Source organism: Hyla sarda, chromosome 2 (genome assembly GCF_029499605.1).
Source record: "Hyla sarda isolate aHylSar1 chromosome 2, aHylSar1.hap1, whole genome shotgun sequence".
NCBI classification, from domain to species: domain Eukaryota; kingdom Metazoa; phylum Chordata; class Amphibia; order Anura; family Hylidae; genus Hyla; species Hyla sarda.
Window position 1 is genome coordinate 445,385,696 of NC_079190.1, and position 23,382 is coordinate 445,409,077.

At 40.3% G+C, this 23,382-nt stretch overlaps 1 protein-coding gene across 2 annotated transcripts in view; it reads right to left on the bottom strand.

Annotated features, from left to right (window-relative positions):
- EPHA6 (EPH receptor A6) overlaps positions 1-23,382 on the bottom strand; it is a 1,030,110-nt gene that overhangs the window by 508,681 nt on the left and 498,047 nt on the right. For both annotated transcript variants that reach the window (XM_056559324.1, XM_056559326.1), the window contains exon 5: positions 8,559-8,894. In XM_056559324.1, the coding sequence (XP_056415299.1) occupies positions 8,559-8,894 (336 nt within the window). The remainder of the gene's footprint in view (positions 1-8,558; positions 8,895-23,382) is intronic.

Genomic DNA, 23,382 nt, shown 5'->3' on the forward strand with positions numbered 1-23,382 from the left:
GATAGACAGGACAGGAGTGAGCACAGAGGAGAGAGGAGCCCTTACTTACTGGATATTGCCCCAGCCTCTGCTTCAGCTGGAACAAAGATGCTGCTGCAGCCAGACAGCATTATGTTTTTGAAGGTATGGGGACCCCTAGCTGTCTTTTTCATAAGCCATGACTTCTATAAAAGGGAGATAATTTTTTATCTATATTACAAAAGTTAAAGGGGTATTCAAGGAAAAAGTTTTTTTTTTTTTTTTTTTTTTTTTTTGTTATATCAACTGGCTCCAGAAAGTTAAACAGATTTGTAAATTATTTCTATTAACATTTTTTAATCCTTCCAATAATTATCAGCTGCTAAAGTTGAGTTGTTCTTTTCGGTCTGGCAACAGTGCTCTCTGCTGACATCTCTGCTTGTCTCTGGAACTGCACAGAGTAGAATAGGTTTGCTATGGGGATTTGCTTTTACTCTGGACAGTTCCCGAGACAGGTGTCATCAGAGAGCACTTAGACAAAAAGAACAACTCAACTTCAGCAGCTGATAATTATTGGAAGGATAAAGATTTTTTAATAGAAGTAATTTACAAATCTGTTTAACTTTCTGGAGCCAGTTGATATATATAAAAAAATATTTTCCCCTGGATAAACCCTTTAAGCTACTTTCACACTGCAGTTGTGCCCTGTCCGAAAACAGCCTTTAGGTGCTCTTTTTTTTTCCTTTAAAGGGGTACTCTGGTGAAAAACATTTTTTTAATCAACTGGTGCCAGAAAGTTGAACAGATTTGTTAATTACTTCCATTTAAAAATCTTAATCCTAATTCCAGTGCTTATCTTTTGTATGCTACACAGGAAGTTCTTTTCTTTTTGAATTTCTTTTCTGTCTGACCACAGTGCTCTCTGTTGACACCTCTGTCCATGTCAGGAACTTTCCAGAGCAGGAGCAAATCCCCATAGCAAACCTATCCTGCTCTGGACAGTTCCTGACATGGACAGAGGTGTCAGCAGAGAGCACTGGGGTCAGACAGAAAATAAATTCAAAAAGAAAATAACTTCCTGTGTAGCATACAAAAGATGATAAGTACTGGAAGGATTAAGATTTTTAAATAGTAGTAATTTACAAATCTGCACAGCAACAAATAGTCAGCTCACCAGTTGACCGCACGGCAAGAAAGTCCTCCAAGTTAAGGTAGAAGAAAAGGGATGATGCCAGTGAGGAAGAAACATCACCTTTATTTAGTCACTTTAAAAGCATTGACATGGAAATACTTCAATAAAAGACATGGATAGAATCCTTGGAAAAAGCCTTTAATGTCCGTTATGGAGACGGAACACAACGGGCAGCAATGGGTCCCAATAGATCCCATTGACTATAATGGGGTCCGTTGGGTGCCATTGAATTTTTAGCGGGAGTAGCGGGAAAAAAAGATGTTGCATGCATTCATTTTTTTACCACTATTTTCCCCTCCTTTCCTGACATCCACTGCCTGCCAGGTCACAACAGCAGTGTGAAAGGGACCTTAAAGGGGTACTCCAGTGAAAAAGTTTTTTTTTAAATCAAATGGTGCCAGAAAGTTAAAAAGATTTGTAAACTACTCTTATTAAAAAATCTTAATCCTTCCTGTACTTATTAGCTGCTGTATACTACAGTGGAAATTATTTTCCGTTAGAAACGCAGAGCTGTCAGTTGACATCACAAGCACAGTGCTCTCTGCTGACATCTCTGTCCATTTTAAGAACTGTCCAGGGTAAAAGGAAATCCCCATAGCAAACATATGCTGTTCTGGACAGTTAGTAAAATGGACAGAGATGTCAGCAGAGAGCACTGTGCTCATGATGTCAGCAGACAGTTCTGTGTTTCAAAAAGAAAATAATTTCTGCTGTAGTGTTCAGCAGCTAATAAGCACAGGAAGGATTAAGATTTTTTTTTTAATAGAAGTAATTTACAAATCTGTTTGACTTTCTGGCACCAGTTGATTTAAAAAAAAAAATAATAATTTCACCGGAGTACCCCTTTAATGTTTTACCAAGATGTATGACATATAAAAAGTTTTTGCTTCTGACAGTGAATATTTAACGCAACATATATTGCATCTGATGGCCCAAAGGCATAACTATGGGGTGCAGTGCAGTAACACCTCACCCAGGGGCATACAGTGGCCTAAAGAACTTTCTGCCTCATACGTTCTAAATTATAAGAACAGGTCTCTGTGGTCTGTGTAATAGAAGCCCATTAATTTACGTGTTGCTTTTGATGGCACTGCAGTCATCTTTCCACATTGCGATCTGCAGGATTGGATTATGACACTCAAACACGCTCAAAGCCTGATCCTGCAGTGTGGCAGAAAGCTGAAATACTCTGATATGTGCAGTTGTGAATCTACTAAATGATAGAAACATGACTGGGATAAGGTGACACTTAAAGACTATTTATCATTTCAGGTAACTTTTTTTTAGGATAAATTGTAGCGTGTGTACATGCAGAGTAGGTCTATTTCTGAACATTATATAACTAGTATACAGTACTTCCACCAGATCTTTCCTCAGCAGGCTTCATCTCTAATTTTCAGTTGTCCCTGAGCGGGTGGGTAAAGACTAGCCACTTTGATGTTTCCCATGCACACAACAGAGAAGATATAGAAGATACTGCTTCCCTACATATCTATAGCATACTTTTAAAATCAGAAGCAGCATGAAGGACATTATGGAGCAGTACTGAGCAATGTGAGCTGTGCATCAAGCAATGAATGAGATGTTACATTCACTAGAAATTTTGTCAGTGTCTCTAAGGTCTCTCTGCTTCCCCTCCACACCCTCATCCTTCCCCTCCTCTCTTCATAGACTTCAATGAGCAGCATGTACCTTAAACTTCAGTTAGCTGATTTTCAAAGTGAATGATAAGTTTTTTTTCTTTTTCTTTTTGGATTGGGGGGGGGGGGGGGGGTAGGAAAGCAGGCTGGTAAGAGGAGAAAGAGGAAAGTGTCTTTTATATTTGCTTGTATTCTTGATTCATTACTGTTAAAATGACATGACTTGTTTGAAAGTTTTGATCAGTCAGGGTCTCAGTGTGCTTCACTCCTGGCTTACTGGGATCATTGCCCAGTTGCACTAGATGGCCCCATGGACTTATAACATAATGGACCATATCTGTTTCCAAATGACAGAGAAACTTTAAAGTCAAATCATATCCCAGCTTTTTCTCAAAATTTGTGGTGGCCCACAAACAGTCGGGGTCCATTATTCAACTCAGTTTTTTTTTTTACTCTTCATAGTCAGGTGGGTGTAACACTGCTGGTTGGCCACCACTAGCATACTGTGTGCCCTGGTTCTTACCAGCATCGGGTGACATTCTATGTGCCATGTGTCTGCTGTATTTCCTGGTCTTCCTGCTCTGATGTGTCTCTTGCTGCAGTTTCTGCTCTGTCTACTAGGGGTCGCGGGCAAGCACTGTCTGAGTTTTATAGAGCCAGTGTGCACTCCCTAATGGATCCTCCTCCAATCCCAGCCAGGCACTGCAAATATAAGTTTGCTACACCTGCTGTTCCAGGCCTCAGCAAGGCTGTATATTCAGTACTGCTAAGGTCTACATCTGTCTGCTAAACCTGTGTTCCTGATCCTGCTTGTCTACTTTGCCTCTGTCTCATCTCCTGGAACCTGACCTGTCTCTCCTGTTAATGAACTTGGACTATTGACCATGATTCCTGTCTGCTAGCAGCTTGTTCCAGCCAGCCTGCACCTATAGCCATCTTGGCTAGCTGTTGTCATTGTACCTGTTCTGCTAATAAACACCTTGTAAACTCTCCTGTGTCTGACAATACCATCTACCTGCCTGGCCAGCTGCCACTTTTGGCACAGTGGGTTCACAACCTGTGGGCTATTACAGTGGGCCAATCTGTATTTGACACTTTTGCCCATAAACTTTAAAGGGGTTATCCAGTTTTTTAAAAGAGAATACAAAGCTACTTTCTTCCAAAAACAGTGTCATGCCTGTCCTCAGGTTGCTTGTGGTATTACCAAAAATATAGACATTAGTTTTTGGAAATCTGATGAAGGTTTCAACCTTCAAGAAGCTTTAAAGGGGTTATGCAAAAAAATAAAAATAAATAAATAAATAAATAATAATAATAATAGTAATAATAATTCTTCCAAAAACAGCACCACACCTGTCCTCAGGTTGTGTGTGGGATTGCATCTTGGTTCCATTCACTTCAATGAAATCTAGGCATTACCACACAACTTGAGGGCGGAAGTAGTGCTGTTTCTGGACTTTGGAGTAGATTTATCAAAACCTGTCCAGAGCAAAAGTTGACCAGTTGCCCATAGCAACCAATCAGACAGCGTCTTTCATTTTTCAGAGGCCTTTTTCAAAATGAAAGAAGTGATCTGATTGGCTGCTATGGGCAACTGGTCAATGTTTCCTCTGCACAGGTTTTGATAAATCTTCGCTATGTGACTAAATTCTTAATGAAATTAATTTTCTTAGTTTTAGTTTTTTAATCTTTGTTTCATGTATGTCTATGTGTATAGGTTATGTATATAGGGTTTTTAGTCAGAGTTTTGTCCAAATGGAATTCCAGTGTTCTGTTTATACTATGCAGCACAGACTATTAGTAGCGGATAGAGCTGAGTCAGCAGTGATGGGGCACCGTTGGGCACCACAAGTAATTAGCCCTTACCCAGTCACTCCTGGCCAAATAGCTGCACTTCTTAAGCACAAAGTAGACCGGCAGACTGTGACATTGCCACTATGTACAAATGAAGCCCAATTATCCACAAGGGACAAGGAAATTACAGTAAAGGAAACAACAGCTTACGAAGAGATAAAAAAAAATAAATCTAAAATGGTTTTATAAATGGAAAACTTGCCTTCAATAGATATAAGTTGGCAGTATGATTGCTATTTTTGATTCTGACTTGGCAAAACTTGGCAACCTTAACTCCTTAAGGACACATGACGTACCGGTACGTCAGGTGTCCGCTCCCAATCTATAACGTGGGGCCACGGCGTTGCCCCCGCGTCATAGCGGTTCGGGCCCAGCCTCTAACAACAGCCGGGACTAGTGGCTAATAGCGCGCGGCATTGATCGCGGTGCCACACGCTATTAACCCTTTAGACGCGGCGTTCAAAGTTGAACGCCACGTCTAAAGTGAAAGTGAAAGCATGCCGATTAGCTCAGGGAGCTGTTTGGGATAGCCGTGGCGAAATTGCGGCATCCCGAACAGCTTACAGGACAGCAGGAGGGTCCCTACCTGCCTCCTCGCTGTCCGATCGCCGAATGACAGCTCAGTGCCTGAGATCCAGGCATGAGCAGTCAAGCGGCAGAATCATCAATCACTGGTTTCCTATGAGAAACCAGTGATAAATGATGAAGATCAGTGTGTGCAGTGTTATAGGTCCCTATGGGACCTATAACACTGCAAAAAAAAAGTGGAAAAAAAAAAGGGAATAAAGATCATTTAACCCCTTCCCTATTAAAAGTTTGAATAACAATAAACATATATGGTATCGCCGCGTGCGGAAGTGTCCGAATTACAAAAAATATATCCTTAATTAAACAGCACGGTCAATGGCGTACAAGCAAAAAAATTCCAAAGTCCAAAATAGTGCATTTTTGGTCACTTTTATATCATGAAAAAATGAATAAAAAGCGATCAATAAGTCCTATTAATGCAAAAATGGTACCGCTAAAAACTTCAGGTCACGGTGCAAAAAATTAGCCCTCATACTGCCCCATACACTGAAAAATAAAAAAGTTATAGGGGTCAGAAGATGACAATTTTAAACGTATTAATTTTCCTGCATGTAGTTATGATTTTTTCCAGAAGTACGACAAAATCAAACCTATATAAGTAGGGTATCATTTTAATCGTATGGACCTACAGAATAAAGATAAGGTGTCATTTTTACCGAAAAATTTACTACGTAGAAACGGAAGCCCCCAAAAGTTTTTTTTCAATTTTGACTCACAATGATTTTTTTTTCTGTTTCGCCGTAGAGTTTTGGGAAAAATGACTGAATTGGTGGCGCAAAAAAATGAAGCCATCATATGGATTTTTAGGTGCAAAATTGAAAGAGTTTTGATTTTTTAAAGGCAAGGAGGAAAAAACGAAAATGCAAAAACGGAAAAACCCTCTGTCCTTAAGGGGTTAAACGTAATGCACGTTCCCAATACTATCATATTTTATTCACATGTCTTAGTATTGTACATGCATAGAATTTCTTTAGCCATTTCCACAATTGCAGGACCTTGAGTTCCTGTGTTATTTAATATTCACTTTCTGCCAAATGTAAATTTATGGTCTGAGCTCAGTGTTCTCTATTGAAATAAATCTTATTTGCATCACATAAGAAGCTATCACATCGGAGGATGCGTTTCTATGCTGTTAATAACTGTTGAGGATTTTTTTTTTAATAAGTGTAGGCAGCTGTATAGTATATCATTTTGTCACTGTAATGAGTAAAGAATCTGTGTTCTTTTACATTACCCAGCAAAAGTATTGAACCCCATAACAAAAAAAAAAAAGTTTTGTCTGAATTGACACTTTACACAGTTTTCAGCTTTCCACAGTCTACTCCAGTGGCATACTGGGTATTGCAATAACAAGGACTGGCTCAAACAATACTTAGCTGAACTAGACGCATCTGATGATTTTATTAGGGGGTTGAATACTTTTCTATACGTGAATACTTTTCTCTTGCTCAGTAAGAGAGATTACCATCTTGTGTTAGGATGAGGTTTCCACATAGAATTTTGTTGAGTAGTGAGTGTGAGTATTTTTAGCTGACACCGGACAGTTTTACTATCAGAAAGATTGATAAATCTGGGCCAACATTTCCTCTGATCAGTAAATATACAATCTACAAAAATACAATAGAAAATAATAATACATAGTAACATAGTTTGTAAGGTTGGAAAACAGACAACAGTTCGTTGAGGTCAATGTAACACCCTACTGAGTTGATCCAGAGAAAGGCAAAACCCACCATGAGGCTTACACCAATTGCCCCATGACAGAGGAAAAATTCCTTCCCGACCCCAATATGTTGATCAGAAAAAAATCCCTGGATCAACGTTCTATCCCCATAAATCTAGTATCCATAATCTGTAATATTATATTTTTCCAGAAAAACATCCAGGCCCCCCTTGAACCGGTTTATTGAGTCAGACATCACAACATCATGTGGCAGAGAGTTCCATAGTGTCACCACTCTTACAGTAAAGAATCTCTGTCTGTAATGATGGTGAAACCTCCTTTTCTTTAGACATAGAGGATGCCCCCTTGTCATGGTTATCGGCCTAGATATAAGAATATCACTAGATCTCTGTGCTGTCCATTCATATATTTATACATTGTGATCCGATCGCCCCTAAGACTTATTTTCTCCAAACTAAATAACCCTGAGCTTGATAACCTGTCTTGGTCCTGTAATCCTCCCATGTCATCAATTATCTTTGTCGTCCTCCTCAGCACTCTCACCAGTTCAGCCATGTCCTTCTTATATACAGGTGCACAAAACTCAACATAATTGACCACCATGTGTACTGTAAATGTGGCAACAAATAAGTAAAAACTTTTTTAAGATTATCCTTTTCTGCCATAGGAATCAACGGAAACTTGACAAATCAGTTCTACCATCCTTTACAGGTTACATAGTTGGTAAATCAAGTCCACCTATTCCAGATCTAGATTCATATGTAGAACTATAAAGGGTACAAATACTTCTATGTGACAATTGCATTTTACTGTATTTTTTACTTAAATATATATTGTTACATAGTTACATGGCTAGTACGGTGGAAAACACATGTCCATCAAGTTCAACCAAGAAGGTGAATGGAAGAGGTATGGGTGAATAAAGGGGAGAGGATATAATATTCTATTTCTACACACACATTGTTATTTTGCTCCAAAAATTTATCTAAGCCTCTTTTGAAGTTCTCAACTGTTCCTGCTGTTACCAGTTCCTAAAGGTAGACTGTTTCACAAATTCACAGTTCTTATAGTAAAGAGTCTTCTCTCCCCTGGAGACTAAAAAAAATTTTTCTCAAAAGGGAGGGAGTGCCCCCTTGTGTTTTGAGGGGGTTTCAACAAAAGCAAATATAAATATACAGTACATTATATATTCCTCATGATACATAAAACTTTTAGTAGCCACGATATCTCTACACATTTAGAGACGGTGCCCATAAAATAGCTGTTGTTGAAAAGTACATTTCCCAATTTACTTCAAAATTAAAGAACACAGAAAAAAAATCCTTTTGGGAGCGGTCCCAAGAAATTTTCACCAAACAATGACTCTAGGCTATGAATAGTGTGAAAACTGACTTACACTTGGTGAGCGATTCTTTTTCAAACCACTCACACTCTTGAATCATCTTTATTGCATCATCCCATGTGGATCATTGTCCGCTGCAATCCGTTTCAGTCGGTTCAAAAACCACTCCGAATAAAACAATGAAAAACAAAAAATATACTAAAAATTGGAGAGCGGATAATATCCGCTCTCCAATTTTTAGTATATTTTTTGTTTTTCACCAATTTACTTCAAGAAATAATCTTGAGAAGTTAAACCTACCTTCTTGATCTGTGGTGATGGTGATGGAAGTGTATTGCCTGGCAGAGAGGCTGAGTTCCGAAACCCCGTTGACTACTTCAATATCAAAAGTGTAGTTGACATGGGATAAAAAGTCCAGGATCGTGACGGAACAATTAACCAATCCTGAGTGTCGAGGAACAAAGCGAATCCCCCCACCGCAAAGTTCACATTGGTTGGGGTCTGACCCGCATTTCTTGCAAATAACATTGTAGATGAGGTCCTTCCTGCCTCCGGTGTCAAACGGTGGACTCCACTCCAGATGCAGAGCTGTTTCATTCAAGATAAAATTGACATTTCTTGGAGCCGAAGGTGGTTCTGTAAGCCAAACATAAACAATAGAGACTGTTACAAATTAATACAATCTGGGTGACATCTCACCTTCATGCTCTTTTGTTTTGGGCACATACTTTGATTTCCCAGTAGTAGTCTATGAAGCAATCATTCCTCCAATAATCAAGTCTTAGTTAGCAATCAGCCCCCTACTGGGACATCGAAAGAACTGCCAAGAGCACTTACTGCAGGCCCTTATAAAATTGCATTGAGCTCGAGAAATCTAATGATTTAATTTAAAATGTGTAAAAAATTCATGTCTCTTTTAAACATCTCATCTATTTTGCAACTGAAAACTAGCCAAGGCAAGCAACACAAAATAATTCCAATACTACAGAGATGGAACATGAAAGGCCACGTGCAACAGGTGCTTCCTTCTTTAGAGTAAACTGCATTAATAAATGTAGCTATTCTGCAGAATATAATATCGTCAGGATATTTCTGGCACATGCCTTATTCAGTGCTGCTCTAATAAATCATAGTTAAATCCCTTCATTTCCCTGTCCTGTAAACATTGCCTTCAAAAAGTATTAACATCCCTAAGACTAATTTACTATTGGTAGAAAGATTTATTTTACAGCTTGATGATCGCTCATCTAAGGGGTGTCAACAGAGAACACTGTGGACAGAAAAAAAAAAAGAAATCCAAAAAGAAAAAAACTTTATCTGTAGTATATAGCAGCTAATAAGTACTGGAAGGATAAATATTTTTTTTAATAGAAGTAATGTACAAATTTAACTTTCTGGCACCAGTTGATAATAAAAAAAAGTTGATAATAAAAAAAAAATTCCACCGGAGTACCCATTATAGTGTGTTGGATCAGCTAGCTTTATGGAGGAATATTTATGTTCAGTCTGTTTCTTTTAGAAGAGAGACCCAAGTGTAACACAGGAAATATGTGTGTGTGTTGGGGGGGGGGGGGGGGGGCTGGGGAGTGTTGTCTTAAAGGGGTACTCCACTGCTCAGCGTTTGGAACAACCTGTTCTGAATGCTGGAGCCAACGCCGGGAGCTCGTGAGGTCATAGCCCCGCCCCCTTATGAGCATCACGCCCCCTCCCATAGACTTGCATTGAGGGGGTGGGGTGTGATGTCATGGGGGCCTCACGAGCTTCCGGCGCCGGCTCCAGCATTCGGAACAGTTTGATCCAAACACTGAGCAGCGGAGTACACCTTTAACTGTTGCTATGTGCAGGAAAAAGTGAGAGGGGGAGAGTCTGGGCTTTGTACCTGCAGTCTCTGAGTATTTAATGCCTCCTTCAGAGGAACTTAATTGTCCCTAAAATGTAAATCAGGGATCCCCCTTAATCTCAGCAGCAGCCACTTTTCAGTGCTCAGTGCAACCCCCTCCTTGCTATTCTGTTACTGTTTCTTTGATCTCAGTTCACAAAGAACCATGCAAAACCAGTGCATCAGTAACATATATAAATAATCTCTCAGCACAGTGTCAGCCTGTTTAATCCAATGCCCTTTCACCAGCATTGTTATGGCATAATAGTAGAGTAGGCACTGTGCTGCGATTGGCCAAGTAAGGAAAAGAAAGTACCTGTGTGTGTACTACTTGCAAAAAGACTAGCTCTGTTTCTGTCCCCTGAAATGAAGAGAATCAGAAATAGTTGTGCACCATGGAGGGGACTTTTAGGGGCTCAATAACAGCAGTAAGGGAAACAAAATCTCTAACAAAACCAAGGATGTTTTTAAAATGACAGGTCCACTTTAAAGGGGTTCTCCACCGAAAAACATCTTATCCCCTATCCAAAGGTGGGGGCCCCCCGCGATCGCCGCTGCAGTCATGTGTTCATGGTGTGAACGCCGCACCGTGCCGGATGACTGGCAACAACAGCCGCCACACCCGCTCCATTCATGTCTATGGGAGGAGGCGTGACGGCTATATAGTAGCCGTCACGCCCCCTCCCATAGACATGAATGGAGGGGGTGTGGTGTGATGTCACGAACAAGCTTCTGTGTTCTGGATGCCACCGCTGCCGGCCCAGATATCTTGGAGGTCCCCAGTGGCAGGACCACTGTGATCAAACATCTTATCCCCTATTCTTTGGATAGGGGATAAAATTTTTTTCCAGCAGTGTAAACCTTTAAAGTATCTGCTGATGTCTTGGTGTATGTACCATTGGACACATTCAAAGATGTGGTGTATACGGCTACTAAAATGAGCTGTTCTGTGACACAGAAGGGACCTCCGTTATGGCTAAAAGGGCATGTACATAGAATGAAGTAAGTATAGCATATATGTACAATAGAATGTAGTATCTTGTCATTTACAGCATTATATAACAAACAAAACAAGGGTTAGAGTTTAGATTTACTTTAACTCACATTGAAGAGAACATCTCTGTGTCTTATGATCCTGCAGAGAACATCAGCATTTGCCGCTCTATTAAAATTATTGCAGTGTAGTTATTTGCTCCCTAAAGCCACAATATTTCAGCAGATGCTGCCACTAGCTGTTATTATGTATACCCGTTTACTGTAATAACTCTCTTTCAATTCCGTTTGTGCACAGAACAATTCAAGGTGATAAAGGAAACTTGTCATGCTAAAGCGTGAATTCCAGGCTGTTAAGTGATAATCAAAGGGATCTGCATCCATCCTATTCAAGTGAGAAGTATTATACACACTGTGTGGTCTTTACTCTAGCGATATGATACTATAATAGCGAGATTGCAGATACAAAAAAGCATTTACTGCTATTTATTCACAGTTTAAAACATTATTTTTACTATTCACAGATTAAAACATTATGGGGGATTGCATGCGTAGTGTTTTTTTTTCATTTTGCACATTGACTTGAGTCAAAGTTATCTAATTTTGCGCTATTTTCGTGTTGCCACCACTGGCTTCATAATTATTTTTGCTGTAAGCTTGCAGGGGACATGGTTTGATGATGCACTGGGTAAGGCGCTGAGTTTATCATTTGCTAAAAAGAAAAAAAAAATGAAATGATGTGCTGCACATAGTAAATTTTGTGCAGCAACTGGGAAAACCACACACTTACGTAGCATCTTCCGCATTGCACAAAAATCTGTGCTAATGATAAATTACTTCCTAGGCTTTGTTACTCAGGAATAGAGTTGAGCAAGCCATGCCCGCCCAAACCCGAATTCAATCTGAACTTGGGGGATTTGCAGCTCGTCAAGATTTCGAACATTGCCAGGTTCAGCTTGACAGCCACAGGTACAGGTCGGCCCAGCATGGAAGGAGTTATACATTTTACAGTCTTCTTGTGTAGTCCCACCCCTAGTGATGTCATCGGACCAGTGAGGAGATAGTAAGTATCACTCTCTTCACTGTTTACATTGCACAGCCATATAGGTGGCTGTATAATGTATAACCCCATGAGGAGTTAACAAGCGCTCAGCAGCGCTAATTAACTTCTTCTTCACTGGGCAGGCACATATCACTCAGCCCTGCAAGATGTTACAGTAAACCAGTAAATTTGCTGGTTTACTATAATGAAACTTAACTCTTTCACTGCTGGTTTGCAGCAAACTCTTAATAGATTCCTATGCCAAGCTGGTCACTGGAGTACATTTGCGCCAAAATTTGTGCAAGAAATTATTACTTGCACAAATGGTACATTTAGCGCAGCAACCAGCTCCTCTACAAGCCATATCCCCTGCAAGTGCACAGCAAGAAAAATTACGAGGCCAGCACGGACAACACGAAAATAGCGCAAGAATCTGAGGTTTTGTCTGAGGCCTTTTAATGCGAATAAGCAGCAGATTCATACTATGGACCCTTTTTCTGTTGTTACTAGATCAGAAGAGCTGCTCCGAAGCGCAAACTGATGCTTAATAAAATGAAAACTTTAAAGTTTCAAAAGAGTATTTATAATCTACAGGCGCACTTCAACTGTTTCACTTCCACTGTATCTAATAATGATGACATAATGTGAAATAGAACAACACATTTTATTGTGCAAATCAGAGGCGTTAAAAATGATTTCATTAATTACACCCAATATAATAATTAGCAACCTAGGGAAATGCAACATTAAAAGTGTTGATGAAATAATTATGCAGTGAGAAAAATGCCACCTTTTTTTTCCCTTCTAGAATCATTATATAGCAAAAAGGATTAAAGTAGAGATAATAGAAAAAGAAAAAAGAGTAAAACTTAATAGATATAGTTAATATTTCTTTATTTATTTTATGGTTCACGTGAGGGTATATATCACAGGTGGCCAGCTGATTGTCATAAGAATTTTTTGTATCACAGACGTGGCGCAAATCATCTTATAAATGTATGCTTCCTCGCTTTCAGGGGTTAAAGGGGTACTCCGGCCCTAAGACATCTTATCCCCTATGCAAAGGATAGGGGATAAGATGTCTGATGGCGGGGGTCCCACCGCTGGAGACCCCCGCAATCTCTCATGCAGCACAGACTTGTGTGAGCTGCATGCCAGTGCTGGAGGCTCTGAGTCTGAAGCCTCATGACTACGGGGCCAGAGTATCGTGAAGTCAAGACTCCACCCCTGTGGGACATCACACCGCGCCCCCTCAATGCAAGTCTATGGGAGGGGGCAAGTCTACAGGAGTAATTCCTAACATATTTGTAATTAAGTTAATTTACCAAAAATGACTCATTACCCCAGAAAAACAGCTCTAAAATCTTGGCCACCAGAGGTCTCGCTTGTCAGCAATCTGCTGTCCACTGCCTGTTGTCAGGAGAAATCTGTCTCTAGTAACATCTGAATCAGGACAGATCAGAGAAAGTGGAGGCATGGATTAGCATGTGCTACATGCCTGAGAGAATGAGGAGAGTGAGAGCTGTGTACCTTCAAGCTAAGCATATCTTCTTGCTGAGGATGGTCTGTGCTGTTGTGCTGTGTCTGAAAGGTAAATCAAGGCTTTCTTCTCATATCTTACCATCAAAGAAGCTCAGAGCAGTTGTTTTTTTTAAAATGTTTTTTGTTTTAAAATCAACTGGTGCCAGAAAGTTAAAGGGGTTGTGCGCTGCCCTGCCTTTCGGAGCTCCGCTCACAGCGTCCGGAAGTTCATTACTCCGAAAGCTGTGTGCGGGCTTCCGTGTTCCTGGCCGCCGGGCCCTCGTGACGTCTCACCCGCCTCGAGACGCCACGAGGGGGTGGGCGAGACGTCACGAGGGGCCGGGCGTGACGTCACGCCCGGCAGCCGCAAACACGGAAGCCCGCACACAGCGTTCGGAGTAATGAACTTCCGTACACTGTGAGCAGAGCTCCGAAAGGCAGGGCAGCGCACAACCCCTTTATACAGATTTGTAAATTACTTCTATTAAAAACCCTAAAAATTAAATTTAAAATTAAAAAAGCTTAACCCTTCCAGTGCTTTTCAGCTGCAGTATACTACACAGGAAGTTCTATAGTTCTTTTTTGTTCTACCACAGTGCTCTCTGCTGCCACTTCTGTCCCTGTCATCAACTGTCCAGAGTAGGAGCAAATCCCCATAGCAAACCTCTCCTGCTCCGGACAGTTCCTGACATGGGCAAAGGTGTCAGCAGAGAGCACTGTGGTCAGACTGAAAAGAACAACAACAAAAAGCTCAACTTCCTCTGTAGTATACAGCAGCTGATACGTACTGGAAGGATTAAGATGTTTTAATAGAAGTAATTTACAATTCTGTTTAACTTTCTGGCACCAGTTGATTTGAAAAAAAAATAAAATAAAATGATTTCCCAACGGAGTAACCCTTTAAGCACTAAAGGTGCCCATACAAAAAAAAAGTAGGCTGAACCTACACATTTTATGCTGACTCTTCCCTGCCAAATCATGTTAAGAGAAAGAAGGATCAGGCATATGGTATATATATTATTTCTCTAAGGGAGATAAGCCAAAGCCAGTAGTGCCTAGTGGCAGCTTATTCCTCTCTCCTCAATGAGAACAAATACACATTTGGCTAAACCAAGCACGTAGGGTTTGACTTGCCCACTGAAGCACCACATGATCCCCTTGTGGGCTGGGAGAAATTTAGTTTGCATGCAAATGTATAGGGATTATAGGAGGAATAGATGCATACTGACAACTCTTGAGACTACCGTATTTTTCGTCATATAAGACGCTCCGGCATATAAGACGCACCTAATTTATAGGATAAAAATCTCGAAAATAAAAATTCTGAACCAAATACAATGTAAAGTATAGGACAGTGATCTTTAACCTGCGGACCTTCAGATGTTGAAAAACTACAACTCCCAGCATGCCCGGACAGCCGTTGGCTGTCCGGGCATGGTGCGAGTTGTCGTTTTGCAACATCTGGAGGTCCGCAGGTTGAAGACCACTGGTATAGTGGTATAGTACTCACGTGTCCCTGCCGCTCCGGACCCGTCACCGCTCGTCAACGCTGCCCTGGATGTTGCCCTCCATCGCTGTCGCCACGTCCCCGGGGTGTCCCCGTCGCTCCGGAACGTCTCTGCTGTCCGGTATCCTCGCTCTCCGTCGCCACCATGACGTCGCTACGCACGCTGCTCCTATTGGATGACGGGACGGCGTGCATGACGACGTGATGACGACGAAGGAGAGCGCCAGCCATGCAGGGGATCCCGGCACAGAGCAGACACCGAGGAGGCAGGTAAGGTCCCTCCCGGTGTCCTGTAAGCTGTTCGGGACGCCGCGATTTCACCACGGCGGTCCCGAACAGCCCGACTGAACAGCCGGGTTAGTGTTATTTTCAGAAGCGGCGATCAGCTTTGATCGCTGCGTCTGAAGGGTTAATACAGGGCATCACCTCGATTGGTGATGTCCTGTATTAGCCGCGGGTCCCGGCCGTTGATGGCCGCAGGGACCGCCACGATAGGACAGGTATTTGCTGTATAAGACGCACCAACTTTTCCCCCCCAAGAAAAAGTGCGTCTTATATGGCGAAAAATACGGTACTTTACCCTCTTAATAGAAGATAAGCAATGCAATATACCATATTTATGTTTATTTTAAGATAATTAATGTTTCATATAGATGACATTAATATGTAAACTATAAAACAACACTGAAGGTGAACCTGTGCTTTAAGAAATCTATAGATGCAGTACAAATATAAAAAACAGCAAGCATGGGATGGATCCTAAAACACTGTGTACTTGTTTATTCAGCTCATGATGGAAAAGGGACAAACAAATTGAATTTCTGACTGTAATATCTGTTTCTTGGCAGCTAACACCTTACTTTGTCCAACAGAAATGTCAAAATATTTGCTCTCCTGCAGATGAAACCCATATAATGATATTTCCAGATGTTTATATTAGGCTGTCTTGTTTCTTGTGAACAAAACATCGATTATCTAACTCTCTGACAGGCCACGGTCACTGAAACTGAGAGTTTTTTTTTTTTTTTTTCATCAAGAATGTAATAGCAGGGTTGTTCCAGCTACACGAATATAGAAAACTGCTATAATGTTCTAAAATACTATTATGAATCTCTTACTACGGCAGAAGAATTTCTCATGAGTAAAGTGCTTGCCCAGGTCTGAGGAACTTTCTATAAAATGTTGTATAAGCAGCATCATATATTGTTCTAAGGGTCTGCTGACAGGTAGCTGATCACTGAGTGTTCTGCTGCTGGGACCCCCAGCAAGAAACAAGTGCTTATGAGATGACTGGTTCTGTCTGCACCTGTACTCTGGTTTCTTCTTTCAATCAGGATTCACCGTTCACTTACACTCTCATATATAAGGAAGTCACTTTCTCTTGTGCTTTGCTTGTGAAAGTTACCTGTTGACTGAAGCTAGCACTCCTATATCTCTATTGTCTATTTTGGTACTCTGATCTTTTGGCTTGGTTCTTGACATCTCTTCTGATATTTGCATTGTCACTTCGCTATCTCCTGTTTCCGATATTGGCTAAGACTGACTTTGTTTTGACTGTGTGTTTGTCTTAGTGTATCTCTGCTAGTTTGTGTGCCACTAGCTGTTTTCCGACTCCTACTGTTTTATAATTTATTATTTTGACTTTGTCTGTCCCAGCACGTAGTAAATAAGGAACGTCCTCGTGGTTGTGGACTCGTTGTTTAGGACTGGTACGCAAGTAGGCATGGACAGAGGGTGTAGGCAAGATTAGGGCTTCACTAAATCCCTGCCCAATGTTACAGTTTAATTATCCTGAATCACAACCCCCAAGGAACATAAAGTGTTAAAAGGATCCTGTCACATCGAACATGCTGTTCTATTTGCAGGTCTCATGTTATAGAGCAGGAGGAGATGAGCAGATTGATATATAGATTTGTGGGAAAAGTTCCAGGATAACTTGTCATTTATTCATGTAACTCTCTGCTCATTCTGGGCTAAGTAGTCATGTGGGCGGTCCTACTCAGTGACTGACAACAAGCTGTGTTCTTATAGAGAGCTGCCAATCACTGAGTAGGTCCGCCCACATGACTACTTAGCCCAGAATGAGCAGAGATTGGCATGAATAAATAACAAATTATCCTGGAACTTTTCCCATATAACTATATATCAATCTGCTCAGCTTCTTTTGCTCCATAACAAGAGGCCTGTAGACAGGACTGCACTTTCAGTTTGACAGGTTCCCTTTAAAAAGTGCATATTGAAATGTAAGAGGTTTTTCTCATCAGAGACAGACCTTTTACATTGGACCTGTGAGCTATCTTCACCCCAAGCAAAAAGCTCCTGCAAGCCAGAAATGTTTTCCTGACATCATTGCTTCAATCATGGTGAGGCCAGGATTACAGAGCGTGAACATTGAGGCTTCTGATTGGCTGTGGTAGTCACGTGACCTCCACTTCTAAGGCAAGACTGACAGGAGGCAGAACTAGGGGGGGAAATGGGGTAGAGCGGAAGTTATTGTCAGCCTGGGATTTGAGGGGTAGGAAAGTAACATTTTATCCCTTAAAAAATAAAAATAAATAAAAGGTTAATACCCCTTTTAAATGCCAAAATAAATAGTTATGTGATAAACAAAGCAGATTTTGTCTCAGGCAAATTGATAAATCTGGGCCAATGTATTTAAAATCTGCAGACTTTGTGTGTATCTGCAGAGTTTTCATAGCAAAATCGGCAACAATGACAAATTTATTGCAGATTTTGACTTTCCCATTTACATCAATGTTAAAATTTTCCACCAAATCTGCAGCATTTCAGCACGATATATTGCCATGCTGCGGATCCAGAATCTGAACTATGGGTCAATTAATGTACAGATTGGGGGAGAAAAGTGAATGGGATCAAATTTACACGCTGTATTAAAAAATCTATACATAATGAAGGGGATTTATCACCACCTGTCCAGAGGAAAAGTTGCTGAGTTTCCCATAGCAACCAATCAGATCGCTTCTTTCATTTTTCAGAGGCCTTTTCGAAAATGAAAGCAGCAAACTGATTGGTTGCTATGGGCAACTCAGCAACTTTTCCTCTGGACAGGTGGTGATAAATCCCCTTCATTATGTATAGATTTTTTAATACAGCGTGTAAATTTGATCCCATTCACTTTGCTGCAATACGCAATTTCACATGTGAATACTTTATGGAAAATCTGTAGCATATCCAAACTGTGTAAACATATTTTTAAAGGGTTACTATTATTCAAAAAAAATAATAATTTGGCACGTGGCCCAGATATGTTAAAAGTCTTGATCAGTCTTGGGTATCACTCATGCGATTGCTACTTCTAAATTAAAAAAATTGCTGCAGCATGCACCTCATGCCCAGCTGTCAATCAAATCTGACCTTTTCACTATATATATAAGTCGAGGCATCAAAAAGGTTGGATCTGGCCAGGGAGTCGAGTGTGATGCCTAACACTTCCATGGTTATAAATAGAGATCGCAGCAGGCCTCAAGTATGTGACCCATTGCGATCAAAACTTTTGACATGTTGGGCAACATCTCAAAATTTTTTTCCCCAGTAACCCTTTAAAAGGGTACTCCACTGGCCAGCATGGAACTAAACGTACTGAAGGAATACTTTTCCAATTACAGTCTCCATGCAAAGCAAAATTCAAATTTCCCTTTAATATCTGATTTATAGTTACCAGTGGTTTATGTTCTTACTATAGTCAATAAACATAATGAACAGATACAATGAAAACCCCCGGAGGGCAATTTAGTCAATTTCTTGTATTTATTCATTTAATTACTAAAGCACCATATTAATGTAAAAAAAAAAAAAAAAAAAATCAAGTTCTTTGAATAAGCGGAATATTATCAATTATACTACGGGACCTCCAAGAGAAAAAAAAAAAAGACACTTAACTGCAATACTGAAAAAAAAAACAAAAAAAAAGATACCCTCTTTACTGAAGGGCCCTTATGCCAATTTGCATGACGATTAAATAGCTTTTTAATTGCCATTAAATTATGCTGGCTAAACTGTGATTTCATGCAAATATTAAGCTGTAATGACATCCAGTGAATCATTTAGTAAGATTTAGAACTTGGAACAAAGAGGGACAATTAATTCTAATCCTCAGATTTTACAATATAATGTGTCACTGGGCTGTTTATGAATATGGCCTGATTGCTTTGTTATCATTTATGAATTATGCACAGATGAAGATCCGTACAGAAGAAGTCTGGTTCCCCCTAACCCATGTGTAGACGCTTATCTCCAAAGCCTCCTGTGATTCCTTCCTCGCTGTATTTTTTGTAGTATTAGATCTTACAGAACCTCATCAATCATCTAATATCCATACCGTAGTTAATTAGATAACAGCTTTTCTATTTGACTTTGAAGCTTCTATGTATAAGGCGCTGTCATTTCCTTAGATTCACGTTTATCGTTCCTTTTTATCAGCTATGCTAAAGAAATGTAAAACGTCTATTAATAATACCGTCGGCTTAGATAGGGAACATGCTCAAAAAAATATATGCAAATGTATCAGGAGCTGTGTTGAGCTGAAGGTATTTGAAATGAAAATAATCTATTGATTTCAGTCAGTGGCAGATTTCCTCAGAAGAACAAAACTTTGCAGCTTAAAGTACATGTCCACTTAGAAAAAGGAATAAAACACATCTGTACATGGAAGTTCTTGAATCGTCTTCTGCAAAGTTGTTAAAAAAAAGTAGATTCAACTATTTCTAAGTTTCTTGTGCTGATTTTCAGTCAAAAGTTTCAGTCAAAAGTAACATTCCTTGTGGCCACAGTTAGGATAATAAGGGAGCAATTGTTGTTGGGATAGCCAAATAGTAGGTCATCAGCTAGATCATATATATATATATATATATATATATATATATATATATATATATATATACATACAGGGGTCAAGTGTGAGAACTCACCCTAGATTTCCACTTAAAGGGGTACTAGACATCTTATACCCTATATTTTTGAAACACAGAGCTCTCTGCTGACATCACGAGCACAGTGCTCTCTGCTGACATCTCTTTCCATTTTAGGAACTGTCCAGAACAGCATATGTTTGCTATGGGGATTTCCTTTTACCCTTGACAGTTCCTAAAAATGGACAGAGATGTGAGCAGAGAGCTCTGTGTTTCAAACGGAAAAGAATTTCCACTGTAGTATTCAGCAGCTAATAAGTACAGGAAGGATTAAGATTTTTTTAATAGAAGTAATTTACAAATCTGTTTAACTTTCTGGCACCAGTTGATTTAAAAAAAAAAAAAAAGTTTTTCACCGGAGTACCCCTTTAATCATTCCAGTACTTATCAGCTGCTACATGCTCTACAGGAAGTTCTTTTCTTTTTGAATTTCCATTCTGTCTGACCACAATGCTCTCTGCTGACACCTCTGTCCATTTTAGGAACTGTCCAGAGTAGGAGCCAATCCCCATAGCAAACCTATCCTGTTCTGGACAGTTCCTGTGGTCAGACAAAAAGGAAATTCAAAAGAAAATAACTTCCTGTGGAGCATACAACAGCTGATAAGTACTTGAAGGATTAAGATTTTTAAATAGAAGTAATTTACAAATCTGTTTAACTTTTTGGCACCAGTTGATTAAAAAAAACACTAAAAATAAATGTTTTCCAGCGGAGTACCCCTTTATTTCCCCTTTCTCCATGAAACCTCTGGAAACCTTCTTTTTTGGATACCAGTTTGACTTCACATACAACCCCCTTCTCCTATACTTTCACATCATTCACATAACCCTATATGTCTAAGCCTGAAGGGATGAGCTATTTCTGTAGCTTCCCCAGTCTTATAGTAAATAGCGGGGCTTATTGGCTTTGCAAGGTACCAGAGTCTTTCCTAACACTTTATTTAGGCTGCACACACCTATATACTGTACTGTTGGCATGTTTAAGTAGATAAGAAACATACACATCCATGCAGTGGCTTGGGTGAAGCAGTCAATTAGAACATTCTAGAAGTGACGACCAGGCGATTCAGGATTAAATTGTCCTTTATTGTAATCCATCTTAAGCCCTTAAGGACCAAGGACGTACCGGTACGTCCTAGGTCCTGCTCCCTTGATATAACACGGGGTTACATGGTAACCCCGCATCATATCACGGCGGGCTCGGCGTTATAGTGAAGCCGGGACCCGCCGCTAATAGCGCGCAGCGCCGATCGCAGCGCCGCACGCTATTAACCCTTTAGCCGCCCGCTCAGAGCTGAGCCGCGCGGCTAAAAGCGAAAGTGAAACCATGCCGATTAACTCAGTGGGCTGTTCGGGATAGCGGCGGCGAAATTGCGGCATCCCGAACAGCTTACAGGACAGCGGGAGGGCCCCTACCTGCCTCCTCGCTGTCCGATCACCGAATGACTGCTCAGTGCCTGAGATCCAGGCATGAGCAGTCATGCGGCAGAATCATCGATCACTGGTTTCCTATGAGAAACCAGTGATCAATGATAAAGATCAGTGTGTGCAGTGTTATAGGTCCCTATGGGAGCTATAACACTGCAAAAAAAAAGTGGAAAAAAAAGTGAATAAAGATCATTTAACTCCTCCCCTATTAAAAGTTTTCCTTTTCCCATAAAAAAAAACACAGTGCAAATAAAAATAAAAATAAACATATATGTTATCACCGCATGCGGAAAGGTCCGAATTATAAAAAATATCATTAATTAAACCGCTTGGTCAATGGCGTGCGCGCAAAAAAATCCAAAGTCCAAAATAGTGCATTTTTGGTCACTTTTTATATAATTTAAAAATGAATAAAAAGCGATCAATAAGTCCTATCAATGCAAAAATGGTACCGTTAAAAACTTCAGATCACGGCGCAAAAAATTAGCCCTCATACCGCCCCATACACGGAAAAATAAAAAAGTTATAGGGGTCAGAAAATGACAATTTTAAACATATTAATTTTCCTGCATGTAGTTATGATTTTTTCCAGAAGTACGACAAAATGAAACCTATATAAGTAGGGTATAATTTTAATCGTATGGACCTACAGAATAAAGATAAGGTGTCATTTTTACCGAAAAATTTACTACGTAGAAACGGAAGCCCCCAAAAGTTACAAAACAGCGTTTTGTTTTTTTCAATTTTGTCGCACAATGATTTTTTTTCCATTTCATCGTAGATTTTTGGGCAAAATGACTGACGTCATTACAAAGTAAAATTGGTGGCGCAAAAAATAAGCCATCATATGGATTTTTAGGTGCAAAATTAAAAGAGTTATGATTTTTTAAAGGCAAGGAGCAAAAAACGAAAATGCAAAAACGGAAAACCCCCCGGTCCTTAAGGGGTTAAGAACAATGCAGCAATACAAACAGAAGAAGAAACATATTGTGGTACTATATATTAGATAAACAAAGAAGAAACACAAACGTTCTTATGCATTTCAGACCGAGCCTAATCTTTTCTCATAGCCTTAGAGCATTACACACCTTTAGAAATGAATCCAGCATATCCACAATATAAGCTAATAGAAGAAAATCCCAGATATGATGCTCGTGACAGATGCTCTTTAAAAACTATGTACACCTCCACAACTATTTTTTTTTCTTTTCCTAAAGCATCTTAAGATGCATGAGTTTGTATAGGAGCTATAGATATAGGAGCTATAGAAATGGTTGGACTTTATTTTTATTAAAGGGAACCTTCACCTTTAAAAATCCCTTTTTTGCTCCCCAATCACGAGTCATTTGAACAGTATTCCATGGCTTTTGCCTCCCCCTCTGGCCCTGATCGACAGATCTTTCCTTATAACTAAATTGCAAGAGATCTATCAATCAAGGCTGGTGGGGCAAAGAGAAGTCACTGGGGACACAACCTAATGACTTGTAGTTAAAGGGGTACTCCGCACCTAGACATCTTATCCCCTATTCAAAGGATAGGGGATAAGATGTCAGATCGCGGGGGTCTCCCCACTGGAGACCCCCGGGATCTCGGCTGCAGCACCCAACTGTTGCGGCTTCCGGAAATGCTGGAGGCTTCGGCTACAGACCATGGTGACGTGAGATTGTGACATCACGACTGTGTAACGTCACGCCCCGCCCCTCAATGCGATTCTATGGGAAGGGGTGTGACAGCCATCATGCCCCCTCCCATAGACTTGCATTGAGGGGGCGGGGCATGACATAACACGGGGCGGAGTCGTGACGTCACAAACTCCAGTCACCGTGG